Genomic DNA, 24,390 nt, shown 5'->3' with positions numbered 1-24,390 from the left:
GATGCTAGATATATTCATAGAATTTCACCATTCGCTCATCTGGTTCCTTTTCGAATTTCCAAGAAAAATCAGGTGATAATGAAGAAAACTACACATTTCTTTTCTAATCTTTAATACTTGTTGATATATAATCACAATTTATCTTCAAAGCAAATCAAAAATATCTTGATGTTAATCTAAGTTCACTCACTTGGCGAGTACATATAGATGGCACTCACTTTTGAGTATACCTAGTGTAAATTTCAGTCGGACATTTCAAATGACGCTGCTAATTCCCTAAATTTTCCGAAAATCAACATCAATAGTAATCTATAAAACTCACTAAGCATCTCGTTATAATTTATATCCTGAAAAACATCTAAAATTTCCCCTTTCAAGGAATCAATAATTTACAAAATTAACATCGAACAATACAATAAATTAAAACATGCTTAATTTTGAGCATAAAACATTTGAAGTCCAATGAGGTGGGGGCAAAACATACTCAATTTGCTCAGATTTCAAGATAACTAAATTTGCATTATATGAATTACAGAATATTACAACATTATACATCATCAAACATCCATAGAATTCAAAGAATAGAATCATGCAAAACGCTGGATAAATTTCGGATCATTCGTAATGAGCTATTCATGAATATTTGAATTGAAACTCTTCCATTTAAGATGCATGGTTCTATTAATAACGTTTTCCGTATAAAATTTATTGAGTCCAATTCTCACAATATTTCCTTATCTACTTTTATTGCTTCACGATAATGGAATCCAAAAAACATCAAATTTCCCGGTATAGGGAAATCTAACATACGAGTATTTATAATCGATCAAATCTGATAAAAATATATCTAGATAAACGTAATCGAAATCAAGATGAACTACATATCTTTATCAATTTTGAATTGCTGCAGTGTTTTCAACTCAAATATTCAATTTGAAATCCAAATAAATGTCCATTTAAACGATACAATTTCGCAGAAAAACAATGTAATTTCGACATGATTTATCACCGAAAATTTTCAAGAAACATCGTAATAAATAGAATAAATAACAAGAATTTAGTTGCTTGAGAACAGGTACATATTGTTGTGTGCTTTATATGAAAAGTGCCGCATTCTAATCTGAAAATTATCAATCTTTTTCAGGAACAGCTTGAGTTATTGGAAAACGGTTAATATCACATATTTATGTACAATGGATAGAATGTAATAGGTATACGAAATTCCAGAAACACATATGGGGTGGCTCTATTTAAAATTCCTTTAATACTGTGGTAAATTTGTAGAAAATTTTTAGGCACAATTATAAAGTTTTCGGTAAATTACACTTTTGAATATTGAATCTAAAAAATAATTACATTTTCTTTATCGAATGATTTTCAAGAAAAACAATTTAACTGATAAACATACAACCAACACGGTTTGAGTGAAATTCTGAAACGATATTCAAATAAACATTATTCTTTTTTAAATTTTGAAATCGGTTTACCTGCAACGTTGACAACAAAATCAATAATTACTGTGAAAACGTTTTTTTAATGTTTGTTCAAATCAATAAGTTCCAGGACTCAACAAGACATGATATTCGAAATTTCTCTGGTATATAACAATAACGTAATGATAAATTTTACTACATATATCTAGATTCAATAGAAAATCGTTGAATAAAAATTGAAAATATCAGTTAATAACTTCCAGAGGAATCTAAAAAATAGTTTACAACCTCTCTGACTGTTCAATTCAAGATTTATAGGAGTTTCCGATAACATCTTAAAATGTATTAAAAAAATCCAGTCACTCCTGATAATCCCTGCATTATGAATCAACTAACCACCTCATTCAGATACTTTCAGAACTCATCGAAAGCTAAACTATCTTCTCACTTTGAAAATTCCAATGATCATAACATGCAAATAGTATTGAGCCAAAGTTGCAAAAACAACGCATAAATCAATATTATATTCTTATAAAAAGTCTAACCCTCATATCGAATATCACTTCGAATTCATTGCTGTAAGGTGGAAAATTAGCGTGGTTTTAACCGTTTCGGGAAAATGGTTAGTTGTTTCCACTAAGACGGCAATGAAAACCAATTCAATGTACATATCTACATTCATACAGGCAATTTACAATTCTTTGGCACCATACTAAATATGAATCATCCTGCTCTGGGTCAAATCCAGATTATTATCGGTCTATTTACACTATATACATAAAAAAATACGAAGCGGTTTCGCAACAAGTGACCTAAGTAACAAAATAACAAATCCTGACAGTTGTACAGTCACAATATGATTGGCTGTCGAGTTCAAGGGGATGTTGATCACCCTGAGTAAGATCACCAACCACAGTGGCACTTTCGAGTGAACACCCAAGAATGGCATGGTTGTCAACCCTGTACAACTCTCAGACATTCATTCTTATCGTATAAGAGCTACCAACTTGAGGGTTGTTCAACTGGGGGCCAAAGTAATCTTCGAAGTCGGAATCGTCATCATACAGTCCCAATTCGTTGTGCAGATCCTCGTCATTGTCGAACTGGAAATAAATCTCGAATCAATTTGTTTAGATTGCATGTCTTGAATCAACCAGCATCAATTCAAGTAGCAGGCATGATTCACAGCAAAGAGGCAGGTCAAACAATCTCGATGAACACTGTAAATCAATGTTTATCCACGATTGATGCATGAAGTGATCAGAATCTATTAATCACGTGTGATTAATGAACAATAATTCACCTATATATGAAACTGCATGGCCACAACCACTTACAGAGGATCTGAACATAAAGATATTGCTATATAGCAATATATAACAGGTTGCTGTTGCCAGTATTGAAATGAATACAGATATTATTATTGAAAATGAAGTGATATCTCAGGAATAATCTTTTCTCAATCGTGGTAAACGTCATCTGCATGAATGAATAGCCAACATTGTATGCTAATCTCTTTGTTCATTCAGTCTTTATTTTTGGTCGCTTTTCATGGAAGATCTTTGGTTGAATCAATTATTAATGAATGAATTTCAGACGAACATCCCGACAACAATCAATGGAATGAAGAAACTACTTCCACTACTGATGGTATAGATTGCAAATGACTCCATCTATATCGGCATCTGTATCATGCAATATTCTATACATACGAAAACTACTCTACGACCACTGGAACATGCTGAAACCATTGAAAAATATCCTCCACAGTTACCATATCAAATAGCCACGTAATTCATTGGCACTGGTCATCATAACCTTTAAATTTGGTAGCAACACATCCGATGCTCTGTTTTGGTTGTTTCCTATGTGGGACCATCCACAAGACCATATTTTTTCGGATTGTAACTCACAAAAATTCCTTTGTCTACTGACATAAACTAGGGAAAATTGGCGAAGAGTTTCCACCAATTCATTCATTTCATTCTTGAAATCATATAATTGAAATTATGTCCTCAAAAATGATGCAATCCTTCAGATGACTAGTATTTTGATTTCATTATTTTATACTTTCAAGAGAACCATATTGTTATCGTTGCAGATGCTAGCATTCTGTTGAGTTCCTAATCGAATAACAGCATTTTGATCACCCAGTGTACAAGCTTGATCAGTGTTAATACTGAACAGATTGTTTTCGTTCAATGTTTTTTGATGAAATTCAAAACAGATATCTACAGATCCACAGTCAAAAGAACATCACAGAAAACTAGCAGATTCAACACTTCGAAAATAAACTTGAAAAATAACTGACCACGTAGAGAAGCATACTCTATATGGGGTTTCACCTTTCCTTGGTAAGTACTTCTACCTCGAGAAAGAATATTACTCATGCTTTGAACTAATCTATCCATAACTGTTTCCACATTCATATAAATCATGCAAATCAGCCTCAACAACCAGGAATACTCACATTAGACTTCGAAATCACCTATAGTGAATTTATTTTTGCGAGTATTGGAAGCTGTTAAGCAATTTTCAGGACCTTCTGGACTTGTCATTTGCTCCTGTTCAAAAATTACAATGGAGAATTATGGGTTTTCTGGCCTTATATTCATCATACCGAAATGGAAAAGTTGTTTGGACTAGGAAATTTTTATGTAAAACTTTTCAACGCTATACTTACATCGACATCAGTTATCATTTCTTTGGTTGAAACTGTCGTATCGATACGTCGTATAGATCCTTCGTGAATGTTGATATCCATCTTCAAACACTGGTATCTTCGGAGCAAGAAGACTATAGGTATAGGCAAGACACCAGCTAATACCATAGATATAGCTATGCACAGTACCCATCCAGGATAAGGCGTCTTACTGGTGTTACCCTGGAATGACCCTCGTCAATTGGAATTCTCACCCAACTTCCTCAAAATAAGAATAACACTCACCATTTCGGCGATCCATGCGTCATATTTCGGAGGATCGCGCACCATTGAGATGACGGAAGAAATCAGGATGATTCCCATGATGGCTGGAGCCAGGAATCGCCAGCAGAACTGCCAATACGGCCCTGGTTTGATGCCTGTCATGTCCTGTATGTCCTTGGTGAACTTCTCGTGGCCGTAAATGAAGATGACCGCAATCATCTCCATGAGTGCCACCACAACGAGTCCTATGGTACCAGCGAAAGAATCGAACAACTTCAGCCAATATTCTCCGGCACCAGTTGTGAATATCAGTCCCACGAAGAAGCAGATCACACAAACACAGGCTGAAAAATGAAATGTGATCGATAGATTTTTTAGAGAAGAAGACAGCACAATGTTATTCACATAAAGTATCCCTTATAATATATCTCTTTATATAGTGGAAAATTTCGAGAAAATTGGTCGAATTTGAAGAGCCATAACAGCCAGAAAAGAGTCACTGAACATATGCTGATTTTTTTGGTGATAGATTGATCCTTTGCTAATAGAAAAATTCAACTTTCATTTACCTACCGAGAATATTTCAGATTTTATGATTTTTTCCGCGAAGGTTCGAAATTTCTCATTTTCCATCGACTATAACTTGAAAAATAATCCTTTCAGTAAAAATCTGTTTGCATATTCGTGGTGTACGCCCTCGATTTAGTAAATACTCCAATTTTGGTAGAAATCGGGGAGATCGAAAATTTTTCAAATTTTTCCATACATATGTATGGAAAAATTGCGAATTTTTGGAAAAAATTTTTGGTCTCCGATCGGAACCAAATTTATTCTGTCGACTAATTCGAGGGCGTAGACAACGAATATACAAACAGATATTTTTAAAAAAATTTATTTTTCGAGTTATGGTCGATGAAAAATTGGAAATTTTCTATTCGCAATCTACCATAACAAAATCAGCCCGCTAAGAACGGTCATGGTGATGGTTCCACGATCATATTCACCTGTGATGTATTCTTTCCTTATCCTCTTGAAAATCTCTATATCGAAAACAGTACAGAGCATCCCCTCAAGAATACCAATCTGGGAGCCAATCCCCAAAGATAGAAGCATCATGAAGAAGATGACTGCCCAAAAAGGACCCCCAGGAAGTTCAACAATGGCTTGGGTGAAAACTATGAAAGCAAGTCCGGTTCCCTCTGCTGCCTAAAACAATATACATTTCGAGTCAGCTTGGTTCAGATGAAGCGAGAAAAGGTCACTTACAGCATCCAATTCCTTGGCGAGGGAGCATTCTCTTAGTTTAGATGCGGTCTTATTTTGAATACTAGACATCACAGAATTATAGAGGTCATCGTTTATTGTCGTCAAATCTGTCACATTTGGAAAATATCCAGCTTTATGTAAAATCATCTTATTGCTGAAAAACAAAAGGAAATCTTTGATATACCAACTCTAAACCATCAAAAGAAATGGAAGCCTTCATCTGTTACTTACTCTAACACACATTTATTCACATTACTGACAGCCTTGAAACCAAGAATGGCAAATATCACAACGCTAGCGTAGATAGCAGTGATGGCATTGCAAATTGACACCAGTATAACATCGCGAACACAGTTGTTCTTCGGCGTATTGTAAGATCCGAAGGCTATCAAGGATCCGAAGGCTAAGCCGAAGGAATAGAAGACTTGGGTAGCTGCATCTAGCCAAACTTTCGGATCCAATAATTTCTCGACCTGAAAAAAACCAATTGTAGCTTGGTACTATAAGGAAAACGTTCAAGAAGTACCTTAGGTGTATACATATGGGCTAATCCAGCACTAGCACCTTCCAGGGTTATTCCCCTGATGAAGAAAATCGTTAAAACGATGTAGGGGAACATCGAAGTGAAGTAAACGACCTGAAATGATTCAAATCTTGAAAATTCCTTCTGGATTTTGTTGTTGGACAATTCACCTTTCCAGAGCTCTGTATTCCCTTCATGACGATGAAGAACACTACGATCCAGGACAGTAAAAGGCACAAAACAATCCACCATCTGGGGTAACCTCCAGATTCTATAGAGGATGAGGAGTCTAGGGTAGTTCTGTACCAGAAATATGCCGTGGCTGAAGATAGGTCACATTCCTCGACAATTGTGCCATTTTCTATTGGACAGTTTTGCCAGGGAAGTGGATACTGGAAAATGCAGAAATAATTAGCACTTTCTAGATGGAATAATGATTACGATTACATTGAAATCAAACTACGAAGACGAAGGATTAATAGTCTTGTGTTGTGGTAACTTCATAGGACAATAACCTGAATACCATAATGTTCTCATAAATTATCAATCTCTTTACACCAATGGCGAAGAGAAAGACAACAGTTGTGGAAGAGCGTAGGTGGCAATACTTGAGTTTTCAGTAAAGACCTTCACAAAGAGAATGGCATCTGATTTTGGCTTGGCCGCAAGCGAATCATCCTTCCTGAAGATGCAGATTTATGCGGATGAAATCTCTTGAGCTGCCAACTCTAACTCTGCCTTTCAGGTTGAAGTCTTCCGAGTATTTATCGATTTTCATTCATCGGATTTTAATCATAGACCGCTGGGAATTTCAAGTGCCTATTCGTGTATAAATTTCTCTGCTACTTCGGGCCAAAGCGAATTCTTGTCATGCTGAGTTTTGGCCGCATTTGCGACGTTAAAATGCACTTTCGTCCGACCTGAATTCTTTCCCTGTCCAGAGCAATCTGAAGGTTTGGGAAAAGATGTTATTGATCTATGGAAAACAAATTTATTCTCGAGAAATTGACGTAGTTTCATTCGTCGTATTCTCATATCTGACTGAACTCGATATTGAACTGATTTGAATTGAGACAGGGATGAATATATCTTTAATTGCTTCCGACAGTACCGTTCCTGAAGGAATTTTTTACCTCGATATGAAAATGTAGAGAACCAAAATTCAATTTTCTCTACGATGGTGATACCTACTACAATTTCATTGTAAGATGAAGATAAAGACCGAACGGGCTTTATTGTTACACCTCTTCAAAACATTTTTCGTATCAGCAGCGTCTTGAAAAGCGTCTTGCATCAAAATCTCGAAATTTATTCGGCAATATCACTCAATACTCACTTGAAAACTGTTGAAAAAATAGTAAAAACACCAGGTGATGATGACGTTATAATAAAGGGCCACGAAGAAGGTCACCAAACATGACGATATTCCAATACCACCCAACCAAGGATGTATGGTATTCCAGACTCCCAGAGAACCCAGCCTCATCTTCTGTCCTATTCCAAGTTCGATTAGGAAGAGAGGTATACCCTCGAAGATCAACATTATAGCGAACGGAATCAAAAAGGCACCTGGAAAAAAAGTGTTTTGAAAATTCTAGCCTCAGAACAGTTCTTCATAGTCAAAATTGATGAAGAAATAAAAGATTTGATTGGGGAAGGCTATATATTCATCAGTTTTTTTATCTACCAGAGCAACAACTACACCAAATGAACTACTGTTTGGTACACGAACGTACAGCTCTACTCGAAATTGTCGCAAAGAATGTTTTGGTATCGAACTCTAAATATAAGAAGAGTATTCAGACTGATTAGAGCATGTCTCTCTTCTCACAATACTTTTGATGGAATCTCCTGCTTCCCATATCCAAGTGTGATATCCAAAATTGTTTACTATGAAAAAACTGGCTTTAATTTTTGCTTCCATTCATCATCCCAAGGTTTTCATTCAAAGGATTGTTGTGTGATGCTTGTGAGATTCTATGAAGCTTACGATTATTATATAGATCATGAAAAGATTGAATTGAGCTTTCAAACGCTCCAAAACTGAAGTTGCGCTCTTCATAACTCTACAATATTAAGAATTTAAGAGCATTATTGCTTCATTCTCTCCTCCAAAGAACATAAACTGCTCATTTCACAACCAAGCTCTTCCAACTCGTTAAAGGCCACCTTGATCCTGTGCTGGTGAAAATTGCATCCATAAATCTTTTCTACACGTGTCCGTTCCAAGGTCAGATCCTCCAGCTTGTATGAGACCACAAGTTGAATTCACGTCAAAGCTGTAAGATGTCCAATTCAGGAAGAGAGCAACAAAGGCAAAATGGAGAACACTAGAGATAGCACCACTTTGCTCCGTTATGATCAGGGTCGTCAATAATTCAGTTTGGATTTTAGAGTAGAATATCGCTCTTTCATCTCCTGTTATGTCCCCATTATTTCTTTGACCTACTTCTTCCGGCAGATGATCGATTGTTACAGGCAGACGGCCTGTAGTGCTCTCGTGTGTGGAGGTTGGGGAATTATCTTTTGTTGGGGACTCCCTATTCTATAAGATCTAGAGTCATAAAATACCTACTATTATCATTAGATTAGAATGTCTTAATTGTAGTAGTATGGATATAGAAATGTGGAGAATTAACATAATAGATCAATCCTTCTATTGGAATCTGCACAGAGCATATTTTTTTGCGACGAAATGGTCAATATATCTTTTGAAAAGAGCTTGAACAAACCTTAATACAATAAAATTGAATGTTTTGGATGAGCTCTTCATGAAACCCTCTGTTCACTACATGCTGTTTCTGCAGAATAACCATTATAATTCATTGTTTTTGAAAGAAATGAAAAATATACGTTGAGGTGTTTAATTTTTTTTGTATAAAAACGGTATTTCAGAGAGAGAAAAAACAGGAGAGTTCTATTGGTTTCAGAGCAATAAATGAACAGTCGGTAAAAATTTCCACACCCCATATCTCAGAAAACGAAGCATTTGTAGACAGACTGTCATTGTTTTCTCATGCAGAGCAACCCTCTGAAGTTCGTCACCCTTAATCACTTACACCGTGTGTAGTTATATATGTCGAATTAATTTTTTCATTATTTTCTTCTCTCCTCTGTTTGAAGGAGACCTTATTTTTACCTTGTATAGCCCTTCTAATAGTAATATTCTTTATTATCTTTCATTGTTATTGTTTACAATAGTCATCCCCAATTGCAAAGCATCATTTTCAGAAAAAAGCAACACAATATGACCTGAAATGAATATTATGTTCACAGCTCCATATATAGCATACTGCGCATCGAAGATACTGAATGAATTTCATTAAAAAATGAGAAAAAACTGAAAGAGGATGAGATTAATGACTGAAAAAAACAAAATTAAGGCTACTGCCATGGTTTAATGAGGTTTATTCAATGAGAATACACTTACCTCCACCGTTCTGCTGGCACAAATAGGGGAACCTCCAAATATTCCCCAGGCCCACAGAGTATCCAATAATTGACAAGAAGAATTGCATTTTTCCCGACCATGCAGCCCTGTCAGGATCTTGATCCGCTGCTGCCCCGCTTCCTCTAGATATGATGGAGCCTCTAGGCCCTTGGAGCACTATGGTAACACCTTTTCCTTCGCGACCACCCTTAGAGTTCAGCGGTGCCAACTCGTGACCGTTCTTGGTCATTTCCGGCGATTTGTTAGTAGTCATAACGGACAGTATCAGTTCTTAAAAATTTCGAAAATTGTAGAGTCTCAACAAGCGTATGTTCACTGCGTTCTGAAGGCGATGGAGGGGCTCTTACCCCATCTCCACACCGAGTGTTACCGGCGAATGCGATTGGTAATGTTGGGACTCAATCGGCGAAATCAATAAGTCGCATGTGCTCCTCTAGTTACGGTTTTTAGGTTAAGATTGACCCATTTGAATCAGAACGTGGTTCGCAATCAACTGGAAGGTTAGAATAACCTCCCTGCGGTTTGGCTGGGCATGTCTACGGGGTGGCGGCTTTGGGAGACTGGGGGGAAGGTAGTTTTGATAAGGCTCGTTCGTAAATGGAGTGCAGCTATCAAGACACGTAGGTGGTAAGGATTATACTGTTGTGCAACATGAAACATTGGTTATGATTTTTGATGGACAGCTTGCAGAGGTAGACCCTGCCTTCACTCACTCAGCAGCACACAAAATTCAAAAAAAAGTTTTCAAATAACATGCAAATAACCCAAAATAGTCAGATTTTTGAAAATTACAGACAGTCAAATTTTATTTTGACTCGTACATATATTCTAACTTTAGATTCTTGAGGTCAAAAGTAGCACTTTTTTCTCTGATCAATGATTCCGATTCAGCCTAGACAAAAGGATATAGCCATCTCAAGTATTCATAATGAGCCATGCCATCCTTGAAAATACAAAATTCCTTTCAGAACAAGCTTACTCTAGGACATTACATATCTGTGGATCTTTTGTTTATTTGTATACACAATTTTTCAAATTCCATTCGATGATGTGTGAGATAGAACTGAAAAGAATACATATCGTGGATTTTCCTTAGCTTGTATCTTCTCAAAAGAGCGGTATTGAAAGAAATGATAAGAGGAAATATGTTTCTTCTGACCTCAGAAATCTTCTGTTGAATTATGTACAAGTCAATAAGAATTCACTCTGTATGGATGGAAACAAAAGTAATAAATATCAGACCATTGAAAGAATGCTGTGTTCCACAAAAATGAGAATAATGTAATGTGGATATCTGCTGATCTTAGACATAGAAAACAATGAAAATAAATGGAAAAAAAATGGTAGATTTTCTTCATCTTGAACAATGAAAATAACTCTCATAATTTTTTTGTATACTCCCCCATAACCATCTTGTTTTTAATATCGAAGTAACCCTACGTAACACGACAGATTAAAGCTCTTTTTATCCTCATCTTATCTTCTAGTTCATTACATTTTCATCCAGCTCGTTCTTAACTCAAATAAACCTCCCAAGTTTTCCTTCATTTAGTAGGGTCAAGAAAACTACTACCCTCTCGATGTGTATACATTGATATTCCTAATAATGTTGATTTAAGACATCAAGAAGTTTTTCCCAATCTACCCCCACTCTTCGGCCGACTCAAAACTTACCTCCTCTACCCTCGGTTGTCGTCCAAATTCAGCGCCTCGCGTTCTGTACTTCCGTTAGGATATTGATTGGGAGGTCCTGTCGGGAGATTCCGGGAGTCATCGTCGTGTTATCCCGGACCCAGACATCGGATAGGAGTTTGCGTATATCCGGGTACGACCGTTTAATTGGGAACAGGCAGGTCGAGGTTCTTCTCGTGGAAATTTCCACTGGCTCTTGTGGAGGGGTCACATAAAGGGTGTTTGGGATTATTTTCTTCATTTCTGATGAAGAACGAAAAAATAAATTCTTTTTTCAGCGATTTCTTATAGTTAGGGGACTATTTGGTAACTTCCAAGTTCATATACATCGAGTTTTTTTCATACTTCGAACTACTCAGAATTCGTATCTGAGTAAAGTCATTTATAAACGAATTTGCAAAGACATATTTACATAGCACACAGAAAGGAAGTTCCTTACGTGAAAAAAACTCAAAATCAATAAGAGAAACTAGGGTGAAACTTATTTCATAACTACTTTTTGATCCCCTTTATATTTGTAACTGTAGTTCTTTAGGTACTAGTTAGCCTAGACCAGTTCCATGCATAAAAAATATAGCGTTACCATAGCAATGAACAATAAGTCATTAGAAGTGTCAGTGTGACGTTTGAGGTCAAAAAGTAAACCAGAGTTACGGAATATCGAGCCATCATCCAGTACCTGTATTTAAAAGGGTTAAGAGGTAAGCAGATTTACGAAGATATGCTCAATACCCTTGGTGGTCAATGTCCTTCGTATGCGACCGTGAAAAATTGGACTGTATGCTTGAAAAGAGGTAAATTTTCCATTGAAGATGATGACCGATCGAGAAGGCCAGAGTCTGTGTCAGTCTCTGAAAATATCGATGCAGTTCATGTCATGATTTTATCATGAATTGGGTTAAAACGGATATCTGAAGCACTGAATATTTTATATGAACGCGATCATCATATAGTTCACGTCAATTTGAATATGAGAAAAATTGCTGCAAATAGGATCCCCAAATGTTTGATTGTTGACCAAAAGCGTGCAAGGGTAGAAGCATCGCGTTCGATCTGTGCTCGATTAGAAAACGATGTAGACTTCTTAAACCGAATTGTTACTATGGATGAGACTTGGGTACATTTCCACGATCCAGAAACAAAGCAACAATCGATGGAATGGCGACACTCTGGTTCTCCAAGACCTGAGAAGTTTCGTGTCCAAAAATCTGCTGGAAAAGTTCTTGCTTCAGTTTTTTGGGATTGCCCTGGAGTAATCATGATTGATTTATTGCATAAGGGTAAAACAATAACTGGAGATTACTATCCGACATTACTGACCACTCTACGGGAAAAAATTAAAGAGAAAAGACGCGCAAAGCTATCCAAAGGTATTTTGTTTTTGCAAGACAACGCCCCTGCACACAAATCTCATGTTGCCATGCAAAGAATTCATGTTTTACGGTTTGAATTACTAGAACAGCCCCCTTATTCACCAGATTTGGCTCCATCCTACTATCATCTCTTTCCTCAACTGAAAGAAAGTTTAAAAGGTCGTAAATTTTCTTCCAACGGTTAGGTATTAAAAGCTGTGGAGATCTGGTTTGCAGAGCAAGAAAAAACATATTTTTTGAAAGGTCTAGAGACGCTGCAGGTTTGCTGTAATAAATGTATCCAATTAAGAGTAGAATATGTTGAGTAATGAAATATTTTGAACTTGAAATTTTGTTTGATTCTATAATGGGCCAAGAATTTTTAAATATACCCTCGAAGATAGGACATACTGTACAACTTCCCATGCCTCTGACAGAAATCGAATAAAGGATGCATGAAAGGGCGTCTTTTACCGTCACTACGACGTCATAGTACGCCTCCTGCGATCGATAAGGAGGGTGTACCACTCTCGCGAATTCGCGCACCACTAATAATAGAAAAGAGGGGGTTGCAGAGGGGGGTAGTTGACAATGAAAACGGTTGGACAATTAGAGATGTAAATTCGTGCCGCTGCTCATCGGGCATATTTGCGTCAGTGGGTGACGGTGTTGATCGATACCTGGTATACATGGAGACCTTGGTCCAATTGGATGCTTCAAGAGATATGCAGAGGAGTTGTTGGGGTTGCTACGGGGAAATCAATATGGTCTTTTATTTGCGTTGTAGGAAAACGCTATCTGGTTTTTATTTCTGATATGGAAACTTCGGTTGAAATCGTTCTCATCTCTAGAGTCTATAACAAATGGACAAGACGTCCATAGTGATAGTTTCACTTCTTCAGCTGAAGAAAAGTTGATTAAGGAATGGGGGACGTGTTATTTGGGAACTGTAGAAAGGCTGCATTTTCATTGAAATACCATGTTCGCGAAAAATCATTTATCAACAACAATTCTCCATAAAAATAAAAAATAAATAAAATTGTGCATATTTTCATGATACTCTCAAAAGTACAATGCTATTTGGATATTCCGTATGGAATAAAAATTCATTCCACTCATAAATTCCTCAGCTATCGTATGCAATAATTGGTATCTGAAAGAAAAAGGTGTTAAAAATGTGAGTTAAACGGAATAAAGTGTATAACTCACCAGAAGTCTGGCTCACTATCCAAGAAAGAAAAGAAGTTACTCTGACATTCACCGATGGTCTCAGAGTGGCACATCCGAGACCAAAAGATATCACACCAACCAGTTGCAGCCTCCTGATGCTACTCTCCAGGTACACCAAGGGTCCTCCTGAGTCGCTCTGACACGAGTCTTTGTTTGAGGCGTACGTGCACAACTGTTTGTCTGTGATGTTTTTCTCCGTGTAAGAGCATTGTTGATTGCTGATAACATTCAGGGTTACTTCCTGCAAGACTTCGGATCTCGGTCCAGAAAATTCTTCCGAACCCCAACCTGTGAACAGTCGTCAATAAATTATACAACTACAGCAGTTCTGGCCAGTCTTCTGGCCTTCTCAAAGGCTGAATTACATCCCTGTAATCCTGCTTCAAAGTTTCTACCCAGCGAATTACTTAGTGCTTATGGAATTACTTGAGCTTTTAAGAAAAGAAAGAATAAATAATTTCAAATAAGAATTTTCTGTTATTACTCGTTCTGTATTGCCTCTCCCACTACTGGATCTAATCCAATTGAGATCCTTTCTTCCCTTCAGATCTGAACAATCTCCTTCGAATGTTATTTATTAACCGAAACCCCAATCTGTCAATTTATTGATGACATGGCAATAGCAGACGTCGCATTCGCTGCCAATTCCACAACAGCTTTTGAAATATTCACTCACCTAGGGCTGTCACCGGCAAACCCCTGAAATCGTTAGTGGTGTACCTGAAGGGTAGACAAACTGGTCCTACGTAAAGGCTGAACGCTATGTTCATTCTGGTCTTCACCATTGCTATGTCATTGTTTTGAGTTTGCGGGTTGAATTCAGGGTGGATTATGAATCTTTCCGTTAGATAGATCTGTGCGTAAGGTGTGTCGGCACCTGAAAATGATTGGATAATATACTGGGTGTCTACAAAGACATCAGAAAGGTTGTGGTACACAAAATTTCTTTGATAGTAATGGCACATTTATAAATTCATTATAGTCACTTCATTTTAGCAAGGTATTGACATCTCGACGTATAGATTAACGACTTTACTGGGTACCAAATGTAAAAAGAATAAGATGAAGGTAATAACAAGCTGGCAACAGCGTTTTTAAATTGTTTTTCTTGCTTTAGGAAATATTTGAGTATTTCTTCACGAACCTGTTGAAATGTTATGATCTCCAACGAGCAAACCGATATTTTTGGGCAGTTTACTCGTCAGGCAGTGGGCTGCAGTGACAGCGTAACGTTGAGAAATTATAGCTGCACCACAGTAGAGGGAACCCAGTTCTGAATCTACCAGTGCAGACATGAAAGGATACTCGTTCACACCTGTTTCCTGCCCTCCAACAATTCTCATCTAGAAAGGATACGCTTATCAGAATTCATTCAACAGATAGCTCGATTATTCTAAAACTGCAACCACTCAAAATCACAGCGCTTTTCTCATTTTTCGAAGAAGATTAGGTACAGAGTAATCTGTGCTGCTGTGGCGATAGATCGCCACAGATAGTATGCAACAAGAACTCTTGCTCTCTCGTTGCACTGGTACTCATAAACCACTTCTAAGTGTAAATGTGCATCTTTCTAAATTATTTCGTAGATGCACATCTGACAGGCGTCCGAAATGGCTCAAGTTTTTTTGTGAGAATGTATGCTTACACCTTGCTTCCATCCACAATCGCAAGTCACTGGTCTTCTAGTTGTGGTAGTTGGTACATTGCTGCGAATTGAAGTGAGACTACATATGAATCTTCCAGTTTCTCTGAACGGACTCCAGTAGGACGAGAAAAGACCTGAAATGACAGGAAGTTTTGATTAAAAGCTTCCAGTCTTTGAATAATTCTCTCAAACAACTAATTCATTTAAATATACAGGGTGTGTGAACAACTATTCTTTGACCCCTTAAATTTTTTCGCAACTATTCATATACTGTTCCAAAAAAATAGAATTTTTAGTTGTGAAGCGATCAATATTCCGCTAGAATTTAGAGTATAGATATCCAAACAATTCTGTTCTTGAACCTACCTATTTCCATCGAGTTATCATTCGACAGCAAGCTCAAAGTACCTTCTCCACAATAGTTATGGGCATCAGCAAAATTGGCATTTCCAGATAGTGAAACAGACAGTTTGTCGTATTGGCACTCGTTGGACTGTAAAATGAATAAAAATACTGAGGAAGATTTTTTATTTTTTACTAACATTACCTGAGGTATGTTGATTTCTTCGCAGGTCAGTACTATTTGCGTGCCTGGTTCGCTTCTAGCACTCCATCTACAATTCGTACCTTTTCTGTAGTTTTCTGGGTATTCCTCGTTGAAAATGTAGTATTGACTCCCTAACATTATATCATGTGAATATCGGCATTGTCCAGAAACTGAAGTCAGAACGTTCAAGAGCATCAATGACATGGCCAACAAATTGGGTCCCACTGAAGAGAAAAGAAAATATTTCAGATATCTGAAGGGAGTGGACATTCATGATTCATGAGGGAGAAACTATATGGTACATTGACTCGATATTTTTATCTCGAGGAAAATTCACTCAAATTCATCGTTTGTAAATGATTTTCATATCTTGATTAAATTCAAGTCCTTATAAATGAATAACTTAAGTTGAGGATTGAGGAGAGTGATATGTTTGTGGGATTTCTCTGAAACATCCTTTATATTGTTTGAGAGCTAGTATTTATTTTGATGAAAATCTCCCTGATTTCTTTTATCTCTCTTATGTCAATATTTGTTCGATATGTTGACAATTAGGTATAGTATGGTAACAACTTTGCAAAAAAGATAAAAGAACAATGTCCCCATGCTGACGAAATATTGGCAAGAAGTATTAAAAAAATGTTTGTCTTCATTACCCCTCGAAGACTTTTTCTACCCTTGTCAGGAAGACAGAATAAATGATTATACCCTGTCATCGTTATATTCTTGAAGGCAAGTTATTTTTCTAATTACACAGGATTTCAATAAAAGGCACGATTTCGATTTTATCTATTCGTGACTACTGTGAAGGATATTTGAAGAACAATAATATATTCAGTCCATTATATTGGAGTCTATTGTGCAATGGTTTTTCGATTTTAGTTGAAGCAGAATATGGAGAAATTAAAAGTTGAATTGTGAGCTCATAGTAAACGTCAGAAAATATCAACAGCATTTGTTTATATTACATCTTCAATGAAATCCGTTTGATTTTTTCAATTCCTAATATCCTAATGTAAGACTCCGACAGGACTATGTAACAGATATACTGATGTTCACACATTCTTACACATCTCGGTGTCAGTAGGTATTCAGATCACTCGAAAATGCACTAGGTAAACTCAACTCTACGATTCATGACTTCACAATGATTAAAAAAATGTTCATTACGAAAAATATAATGAACTTTGTAGTTCGTGCTTTATCTTTCTACGTACATTTTTTATCTAGTTTAAACAATCCCTTTCATTCTCTAAACTGTGGAAAATGACAAACAATAAGGACACTGGAAAGAGAAGTATTTCGTGGAATTTATTTTTTTTAACGACATTGAAATTGGCGTTTAGTCCTTTTGATGCTTTTACATTTGGAACGTCAATCTTCCTAACTGATAAAACGAAAATAATTATTGCCATTGGAAAAATATGATATGAAAAATAACCTCGTTATCGGTTGGCGGTAGGTACCTTCCTATGTTTTGGAAAATTCGTATTGAAAATTTCCTCTTGGCCATTATTATATATATTTATGAAAAACATTAAGAACTGCTTTTCAGGTGCTATCTTTAGGGGATTGTATTCAGCCAAAGTATCCAATTTTTCAAATTTCACAGATACTTTGGTAGAAAAAAATAACATTTAATGGAGCAATGGGAAAAAATAAGACTAATTTTGTAATCTACGACCTCGAATTAGTCAAAAAAATTATTCGGGTTGGAATCGTTCGAAAAATAAAAAAGTTTGTATTTACAAGAACGTCGCTCGCCTATCGTTTTTACCCGCGCTTAATGAACGAAATTATTCCGAATTTTTTTTTTTTTAGCTATATCGACCTGGGTCATTTAACTTACTAATTCGAGGTCGTAGATCACGAATATGTAATTGAAATTTTTCTAGGATCAGTACTTTGGGAAAAAAAAACATTTTAAGTGGAAAATTTTGAAAAAGTTCGTCAACTTTGAAGAGCTACAGCAGCCAGAAAATAAGTACTGGACATAAACTGATTCTTGTAGTGATATATTGATCCTTTGCCAATGGAAAACTTCAAATTTCATTAATCTACCGCGAACAGTTCAGATTTTATGATGTTTTCCTCGAAGGTCCAAAATTTCCGATTTTCAATGGATCATAACTTGAAAACTAATCCTTTCAGCAAAATTCTGTTTGCATATTCGTAATCCACGCCCTCGATTTGGTAAATTGTCCAATTTTGGTGGAAATCGGGGAGATCGAAAATTTTTCAAATTTTTCCATACATATGTATGGAAAAATTGCGATTTTTTGAAAAATATTTTTGGTCTCCGATCACAACCAAATTCATACGGTACACTAATTCGAGGACGTAGAACACGAATATGCAAACAGAATTTTGCTGAAAGGATTAGATCTAAAGTTATGATCCATCGAAAATCAGAAATTTTGGACCTTCGCGGAAAAAATCATAAAACCTGAATTATTTGCGGTAGATAAATGGAAGTTGGTTTTTTCTCTTCTAAAAGAACCAATCTATCACCAAAAAAATCAGTTTATGTTCAATGCTTATTTTCCGATTGCTGCAGGTCTTCAAAGTTGGACAATTTTTTCAAAGGTCCCTCCATCTATACATAACAATCTCAATATTCCCACGAAAGCTGCAGGTTCCCTTTCCCACCCTACATCAATTTGTTGTGGGTAGCGAGGATACTCACCATGGCAACCAATATACACAATGCTCAACGCTTTGTTTTCATTCGGAAGCAACGTGTCACAAGACAGCAACACAAAGTGCCAAATAATCGATTTTTCCGTCACATTGTTAGTTCAATAATACTGAAATTCCTTAAAACTGTGTCAAATTCAACGACCAATCCTCGCGTATGCGAAACATCGCCCAAAAATGGCAAGAACTGATATCAAACTGTTTCGTCGGAGATAAAATAATGTACGCTACCAGATCCAGGCTGAAAGACCCAGAGGTGCCGATCCATCGTAATCAACAAGAGAATGAGCTACACGTCGCGAAGAAAACAACAAGAAAACACAGATGCCGATCCAGGGAAAAGCAAGCGAGATCTTCTCAATTTCCCGCACAAGAAGCGTCGGACGAAAACGACAACTACCCGAAAATATCGAAAAAGCAGCTGTGGAAGGACAATCTGCAGCTGACCAGAGAGAAGGAAGAAGTGATCGCCAAATTCAACGAACTGGAGGATCTGTCGGTGAAGAAAATAACGAAATTGAGGGAGAAAGTGAGCGGATTGCAGAACGAAAAATTCGAGATCGATCAGGAGAATCAAATATTGAAATCTCGCTTGGAAGGGTTGTCCAGGGAATACGAAGAGGTGAGGGATCTGTTGGAACAGTACAAAGTCTGCCAGAATTGCGAAGAATTTAAGATTGCCCTCGAGCAGTTCAGCAGCGAGAACAGTTCTCTGAAGAAGTCGAAAGTGGAGCTCAGCGAAGATTTGGATATGCTCAAAACGGTCGTTTTCAGGTGAATATCGTCGTCATAGATTCTAGAATTGCACAGAAATGCACAGCATTGATCGGCATTGGTTGGATATGTCGTTGGTCTGCAATGTCAGAGCAATTACACCGCTCATCTGACCCACACCAGACATTCCAACAGCTCGCTGATACTTTGAGGGACATTTGCCAAAACGTTCCTCAAAGTTTCATTTATATCTCCATTCACACAATGCCAAATGATTTAAGAATACTACTAGAAGACTTAGTACATCCGGCATATACAAAATCGTTTTTTTAATTTTCTTTTATATTATATTATTACATGTATGGTGTATGGAAATTATCAAAATTTTAGCGCAGTGCAGGGTATTGGCCGCCCGCGTCAGCTTAAGATTTTGCCGCCCTTATGCCTGCACATATAATTAAAGAAAAGACGCAGAAAAGTAAAATCTGCATAGTGATTTTTCCCAAAATACTGATCCTAGAAAAAATCTAACGGCATATTCGGGATCTACGACCTTGAATTAGTCAGTGAAATGAACCGGGTCGATATAGCTAAATGAATAATTTTTTGTTCGGATGGTGGTGAAGCGCGGGTAAACAAGTAGCAGACGAAATTATTCTGAATTCAATTTTTTTTATTTTTCGAATTATATCGAGTTGGCTAATTATTTTGATTAATTCGAGGTCGAAGATTACGAATATGCAGTTAGAACTTTCCTAAGATCAGTATTTTGGAAAATAAATCACTTTTAATGAAGAATTTTCAGAAAATTGGTCAACTTCGAGGATCTGTGGCAGACCGAAAAAAGGCACTGGACATATGCTGATTTTTCTGGTGATATATTGGTTCTTTGTGAATAGAAAAATCCAATTTTTATTCACCTACACCGAGCAGTTTAGATTTTATGATTTTTTCCGCGAAGGTCGAAAATTCCGATTTTCCATCGACCATTACTCGAAAACCAGTCCTTTAAGCAAAATTCTGTTTGCATATTCGTGATCTACGCCCTCGATTTAGTGAATAGTCGAGTTTTGGTGGAAATTGGGAAGATCGAAAATTTTTCAAATTTTCCATGCATGTATGGAAAAATTTCGATTTTTTGAAAAAAATTTTTGGTCTCCGATCAAAACCAAATTTATACTGTCGACTAATTCGAAGGCGTAGATAACGAATATGCAAACAGATATTTTTTTAAAAACTTATTTTTCAAGTTATGGTAGATGGAAAATTGGAAATTTCGGACCTTCGCGAAAAAAATCATAAAATCAAAAGTGTTCGCGCTAGGTGAATGAAAATTAGGATTTTCTATTCGCAAAGGATCAATTCATCATTGAAAAAATCAGCATATGTCTGACTATCTTTTTCTGGGTTCTATAGTTCCTCAAAATAGACCGATTTTCCCGAAATTTTCCGCTTAAAGTGATTTATTTCCTAAAATACTGATCTTACAAAAAATCTAATTGCTTTATCGTAATCTGCGATCTCGAATGAGTCAATGAAATGCTAGTCCCGACGCAGTGTATCATATCTAATATGTTCTGAGATACCCCATACCATCAAAGAAGTTTTCATTACTCCTAGTTATCCACAGATTAAATGTTCAGCTCGAAAGATACCAGGAGAAGCTCCGAAACAACAACATCAAAGATACGATAGAGAAAAGTGCGAACCACTTCTTGACCGCAGAGCAGCAGATCGTAGGCGACATTTCCAGAGAATTTCCCCAAGAATCCAGCCACGCTTCTCATCCACACCTGCCTATTTCTTGGGGAAAGGTGAATTCCCACACCCTCGGTCCGATGCTGGAGGCGTTCCAGGAAACCATAAACGAAAAAGACGAGATCATAAACGAATACGAAGCGGAATTTTCCGTTTTCTCGGGAAAACTGAAAGAGGTGTTGTCCGAGAACGAAAAACTCCATTACAGACTTAACGAAGACGGACAATGTAGCGGCAAGTTGAGGGAGGAATTGACTATATTGAGGAAGGAGTTGGAGGGTTGTAAGGATCAGAACGACGCCTTGATCAAGAAGTGCGCCTTGAAGCAGGATAAAGTGGACGAAATCCTTAAAGTTTATGAAACAAAAGGTGAGGCAACAATGACATAGATCACAGGACACCCACTATATTGGGACATGGAAAAAAATTCATTATTCTATGTTTTGTCCCGATTTTGATCCTTCAAAATCAATGGATCGAAGCCAATCTCCTTGTCAGATATATCTCCATTTCTGCGAGGTTCATAATCAGGAATAGCACCCTGAAAGAGTCCCGAAAATACCCATGAAAACCATATATTAATTTGTAGCGTTTTTTGTGTTGCAGTTGAGCAGATGAAGAGGGACTACAACGTCCTTCACGAGCAATACTACAAGTGTCGCAACGAACTGACCACTCTGAACGAGAGAAACAAGGCGTTAGCCCAAACCCAGGAGGATTTCAAGAACGAGAAGAAAAATTACATACCGATTTCCGTTCATACGGCAAGCGTTAACGAGTGCAAAAAGTAAGACTAACAATAGTGATTTTTGCAACGATAATAGGTCGTTTCGATGAAAAATGTTTCAGGTGGTACGAGGAGCTCAAAACGCAGTACGAGAAGGAAAAGGAGAAGCTCAAGGTTGAGCTTGAGCAGCACTTGAAGGAGATTGGGGATCTCAAGGACAAGATTTCTATCGTGCAGAAGGAGAAACAGGACAAGGAGGATAAGATTAAGCAACTGGAAAAACTTATAAGGTGAGGGGATATTTCGGGTATTTTCTCATTTGATTTAAGAAGCTTTTTTCAGGAAGGGAGAGGCAAAATATCTGGAGCTGGAACAAGCTTTGAATGAGTGTCAAGTATCCAGAACAGCCTGCAAGAAACAACTCCACAAAGCTATGAGCTTCGCTAAGGATTTGGTGACAGAACAGGAAACCCTTCTCAAGGCCCTCAATCACCGACAGCAAGAAAACAAGATGGTCACGAAGATTGGGGCTGATATGGCTTTCAAAATGGACAGCTTGAAAACGCAGCTAAAAGTTAGTTTTATCATTCGTTGTTCTGAATTGTTGTAGGATGTTGTCATTTTGTAGGAAGTTCAACGAGGTGCTTGGCAAGAGTTGAATACTGTTGAAGGAAGGATTCAGGAACAGGAACAGACCATCGAGCAGATGAAGGAGGAATACGAAAAAGAGATAGATCGTTTGGAGCAAATCATCAAGAGACAGACTGACCAATCAATTTTGCTCAAGACACAGAATAATCTTCCAATATCGCCTTATGTACATTATAAGAATAAGATACAAGAGAGTGAATGATGGAAAATACAAATAATTTGAAAGAATTCCGTCTATTTTTATGTAAACACAAATTTCGATTGAGATTGAAGTGTAAATTGTCCCTTCGAGAAATGAATCCATTACCGTAAATACTTCATGCGGTATGGTTGGTTGCCTACAGTTATTTGAAGAAGGAAAATGGTGGATGCGAAAACTAAAAGTTTGCATCTATTCGGCTTATCTACCAATTTATATTTAGCGAAAGATTAAGGTGTGATCCTTCAAAATTAATAGTGTGGGTCTTTCATATAAGGGTTTACGCGATTTAATGGATTTCGTCTCTATTGGATTTTGAGATATCTTACACCAATGATGTCATATCAAACTTGATCGTTTCTAACCTCTTCAGGTCGAATTGTCTCAAAATGAAATCATCGAAAATCTGGTATCTCTGAATCATAAGAGTCGATATTGATACGTTCATACAGGATCCATTGCATCACAGTAGGTGTTAGTCAGTCCATAAAGTTTACGATGTTTGAATAACATTTCAACAGTAGCTTAGGCTGTTGCCTTGGAAAACCCATTAAAATGGTCAACTGTCTTGCTCTGACGTATGGAACATTCATTAGTAGAAGTTTTTTTACTCAGGGAGGAGATAATTTGTCAAATTTGTAGTAGATTCATTTTCGAACCATTTTAGGCAATCGTGTATTATTAGACAAATTAGACAGAATGGGTACAGTTTTTCTTTATTTTTTATTCTGAAATTTTGTACGATTTCGCTTGAAAATTTTCATCGGTTTTGAAAAAATTCTCTTTTTCCATTCCCACGAATCGTTATTCGCTCATCATTGACCATTTTCTACGTTTAAAAAATTGAAACTCCACACTTAATTGCAAGCCAATTCGAATAGATAGCACGGAATAATTTATGTAAATATAGAACAACCTTGTCGTTACGTAAGTAACAATTTGAAAGCTGCCTAGCTGGTCGTCGACGAAAAATATCACTTTATTAGTTGAATAAACTCTTGAAAATGCAGAAATTAACATTTAGAAGATCGCTATGGGCCACCGTGGTGTTACGTTCATCTAAAACATGCGGTATATTTGAATTAGAAGGCTGGTTAGATGATGTGATCATAGCCAGAGTTGCGTTCTTTTTGATTTATGGTTCGAAACGTCGGAAGCTGTAATTTGGTAATAGGTTGGCGGACTCCGAAGAAAATTGGTGGCATCTTGTTGATTGCTATTCAAGACATGGGCGTTTCGTGAAACGCGGCACTATTATCATTTTATATGAACTACAGACCATCAATATCAATTCTAAATGTTACCTACCTAGTTGCTGCACCAGGAAAATAATAATTTTTTCAACTTTACGAATTTTATATCTCCCAATTCATTTTCTTTATTGTCTAATTCCAGGTTTCACAGAACTCGATCGAAAAATCAAATGCTCTATTTACATACCCTAAACATAGGAGGAAACGAATGAGAAATACTTCTTTTTCACACCTTGCATTTTCAAGGTATATAGATTTTCCAAATTTTTCAATGCTCGATTGACGAATTATATTTCATCAAATGCTTATCCATTTAGGTCCATTTA

The 24,390-nt window shown here is 36.8% G+C and overlaps 3 protein-coding genes across 5 annotated transcripts; 1 reads left to right on the top strand and 2 right to left on the bottom strand.

Moving 5' to 3' along the window:
* Positions 1-101: 101 nt before the first annotated feature.
* LOC123306463 (sodium-dependent neutral amino acid transporter B(0)AT3) lies at positions 102-10,115 on the bottom strand. Of its 2 annotated transcripts, XM_044888482.1 has the most exons (11): positions 9,579-10,113; positions 7,485-7,717; positions 6,319-6,540; positions 6,152-6,262; positions 5,857-6,098; positions 5,626-5,779; positions 5,364-5,565; positions 4,381-4,703; positions 4,117-4,317; positions 3,904-3,997; positions 2,397-2,536 (listed from the first exon to the last, which is right to left on the bottom strand). In XM_044888482.1, exons 1-10 carry the CDS (start codon positions 9,850-9,852, stop codon positions 3,905-3,907), a joined length of 2,055 nt encoding a protein of 684 aa, XP_044744417.1. In that variant the 5' UTR covers positions 9,853-10,113; the 3' UTR covers positions 2,397-2,536; position 3,904. The 2 variants fall into 2 exon arrangements, with proteins under 2 accessions (XP_044744416.1, XP_044744417.1); XM_044888481.1 differs by lacking the exon at positions 3,904-3,997 and having other exon boundaries at positions 102-2,536; positions 9,579-10,115.
* Positions 10,116-13,628: 3,513 nt separating this feature from the next.
* Positions 13,629-17,300, bottom strand: LOC123306465 (venom serine protease-like). 2 transcript variants are annotated; one of them, XM_044888485.1, is made up of 8 exons: positions 17,283-17,300; positions 16,066-16,289; positions 15,885-16,011; positions 15,519-15,652; positions 15,018-15,216; positions 14,550-14,750; positions 13,853-14,161; positions 13,629-13,796 (listed from the first exon to the last, which is right to left on the bottom strand). In XM_044888485.1, the coding sequence occupies exons 2-8, from the start codon at positions 16,267-16,269 to the stop codon at positions 13,774-13,776; spliced, it is 1,197 nt and encodes a 398-aa protein (XP_044744420.1). In that variant the 5' UTR covers positions 16,270-16,289; positions 17,283-17,300; the 3' UTR covers positions 13,629-13,773. The 2 variants fall into 2 exon arrangements, with proteins under 2 accessions (XP_044744420.1, XP_044744419.1); XM_044888484.1 differs by lacking the exon at positions 17,283-17,300 and adding an exon at positions 17,135-17,269.
* A 1,426-nt stretch (positions 17,301-18,726) lies between these two features.
* On the top strand, positions 18,727-22,840 carry LOC123306464 (protein Cep89 homolog). The gene is made up of 6 exons (XM_044888483.1): positions 18,727-19,536; positions 21,107-21,603; positions 21,841-22,021; positions 22,084-22,251; positions 22,304-22,535; positions 22,590-22,840. The coding sequence occupies exons 1-6, from the start codon at positions 18,920-18,922 to the stop codon at positions 22,812-22,814; spliced, it is 1,920 nt and encodes a 639-aa protein (XP_044744418.1). The 5' UTR covers positions 18,727-18,919; the 3' UTR covers positions 22,815-22,840.
* The last annotated feature ends 1,550 nt before the right edge of the window (positions 22,841-24,390 follow it).

The sequence above is a fragment of the Coccinella septempunctata genome, chromosome 2, assembly GCF_907165205.1.
Source record: "Coccinella septempunctata chromosome 2, icCocSept1.1, whole genome shotgun sequence".
Classification (NCBI taxonomy): Eukaryota; Metazoa; Arthropoda; class Insecta; order Coleoptera; family Coccinellidae; genus Coccinella; species Coccinella septempunctata.
Note: the sequence above shows the minus strand (reverse complement) of the source record. Positions and strands in the feature narration are given on the sequence as shown.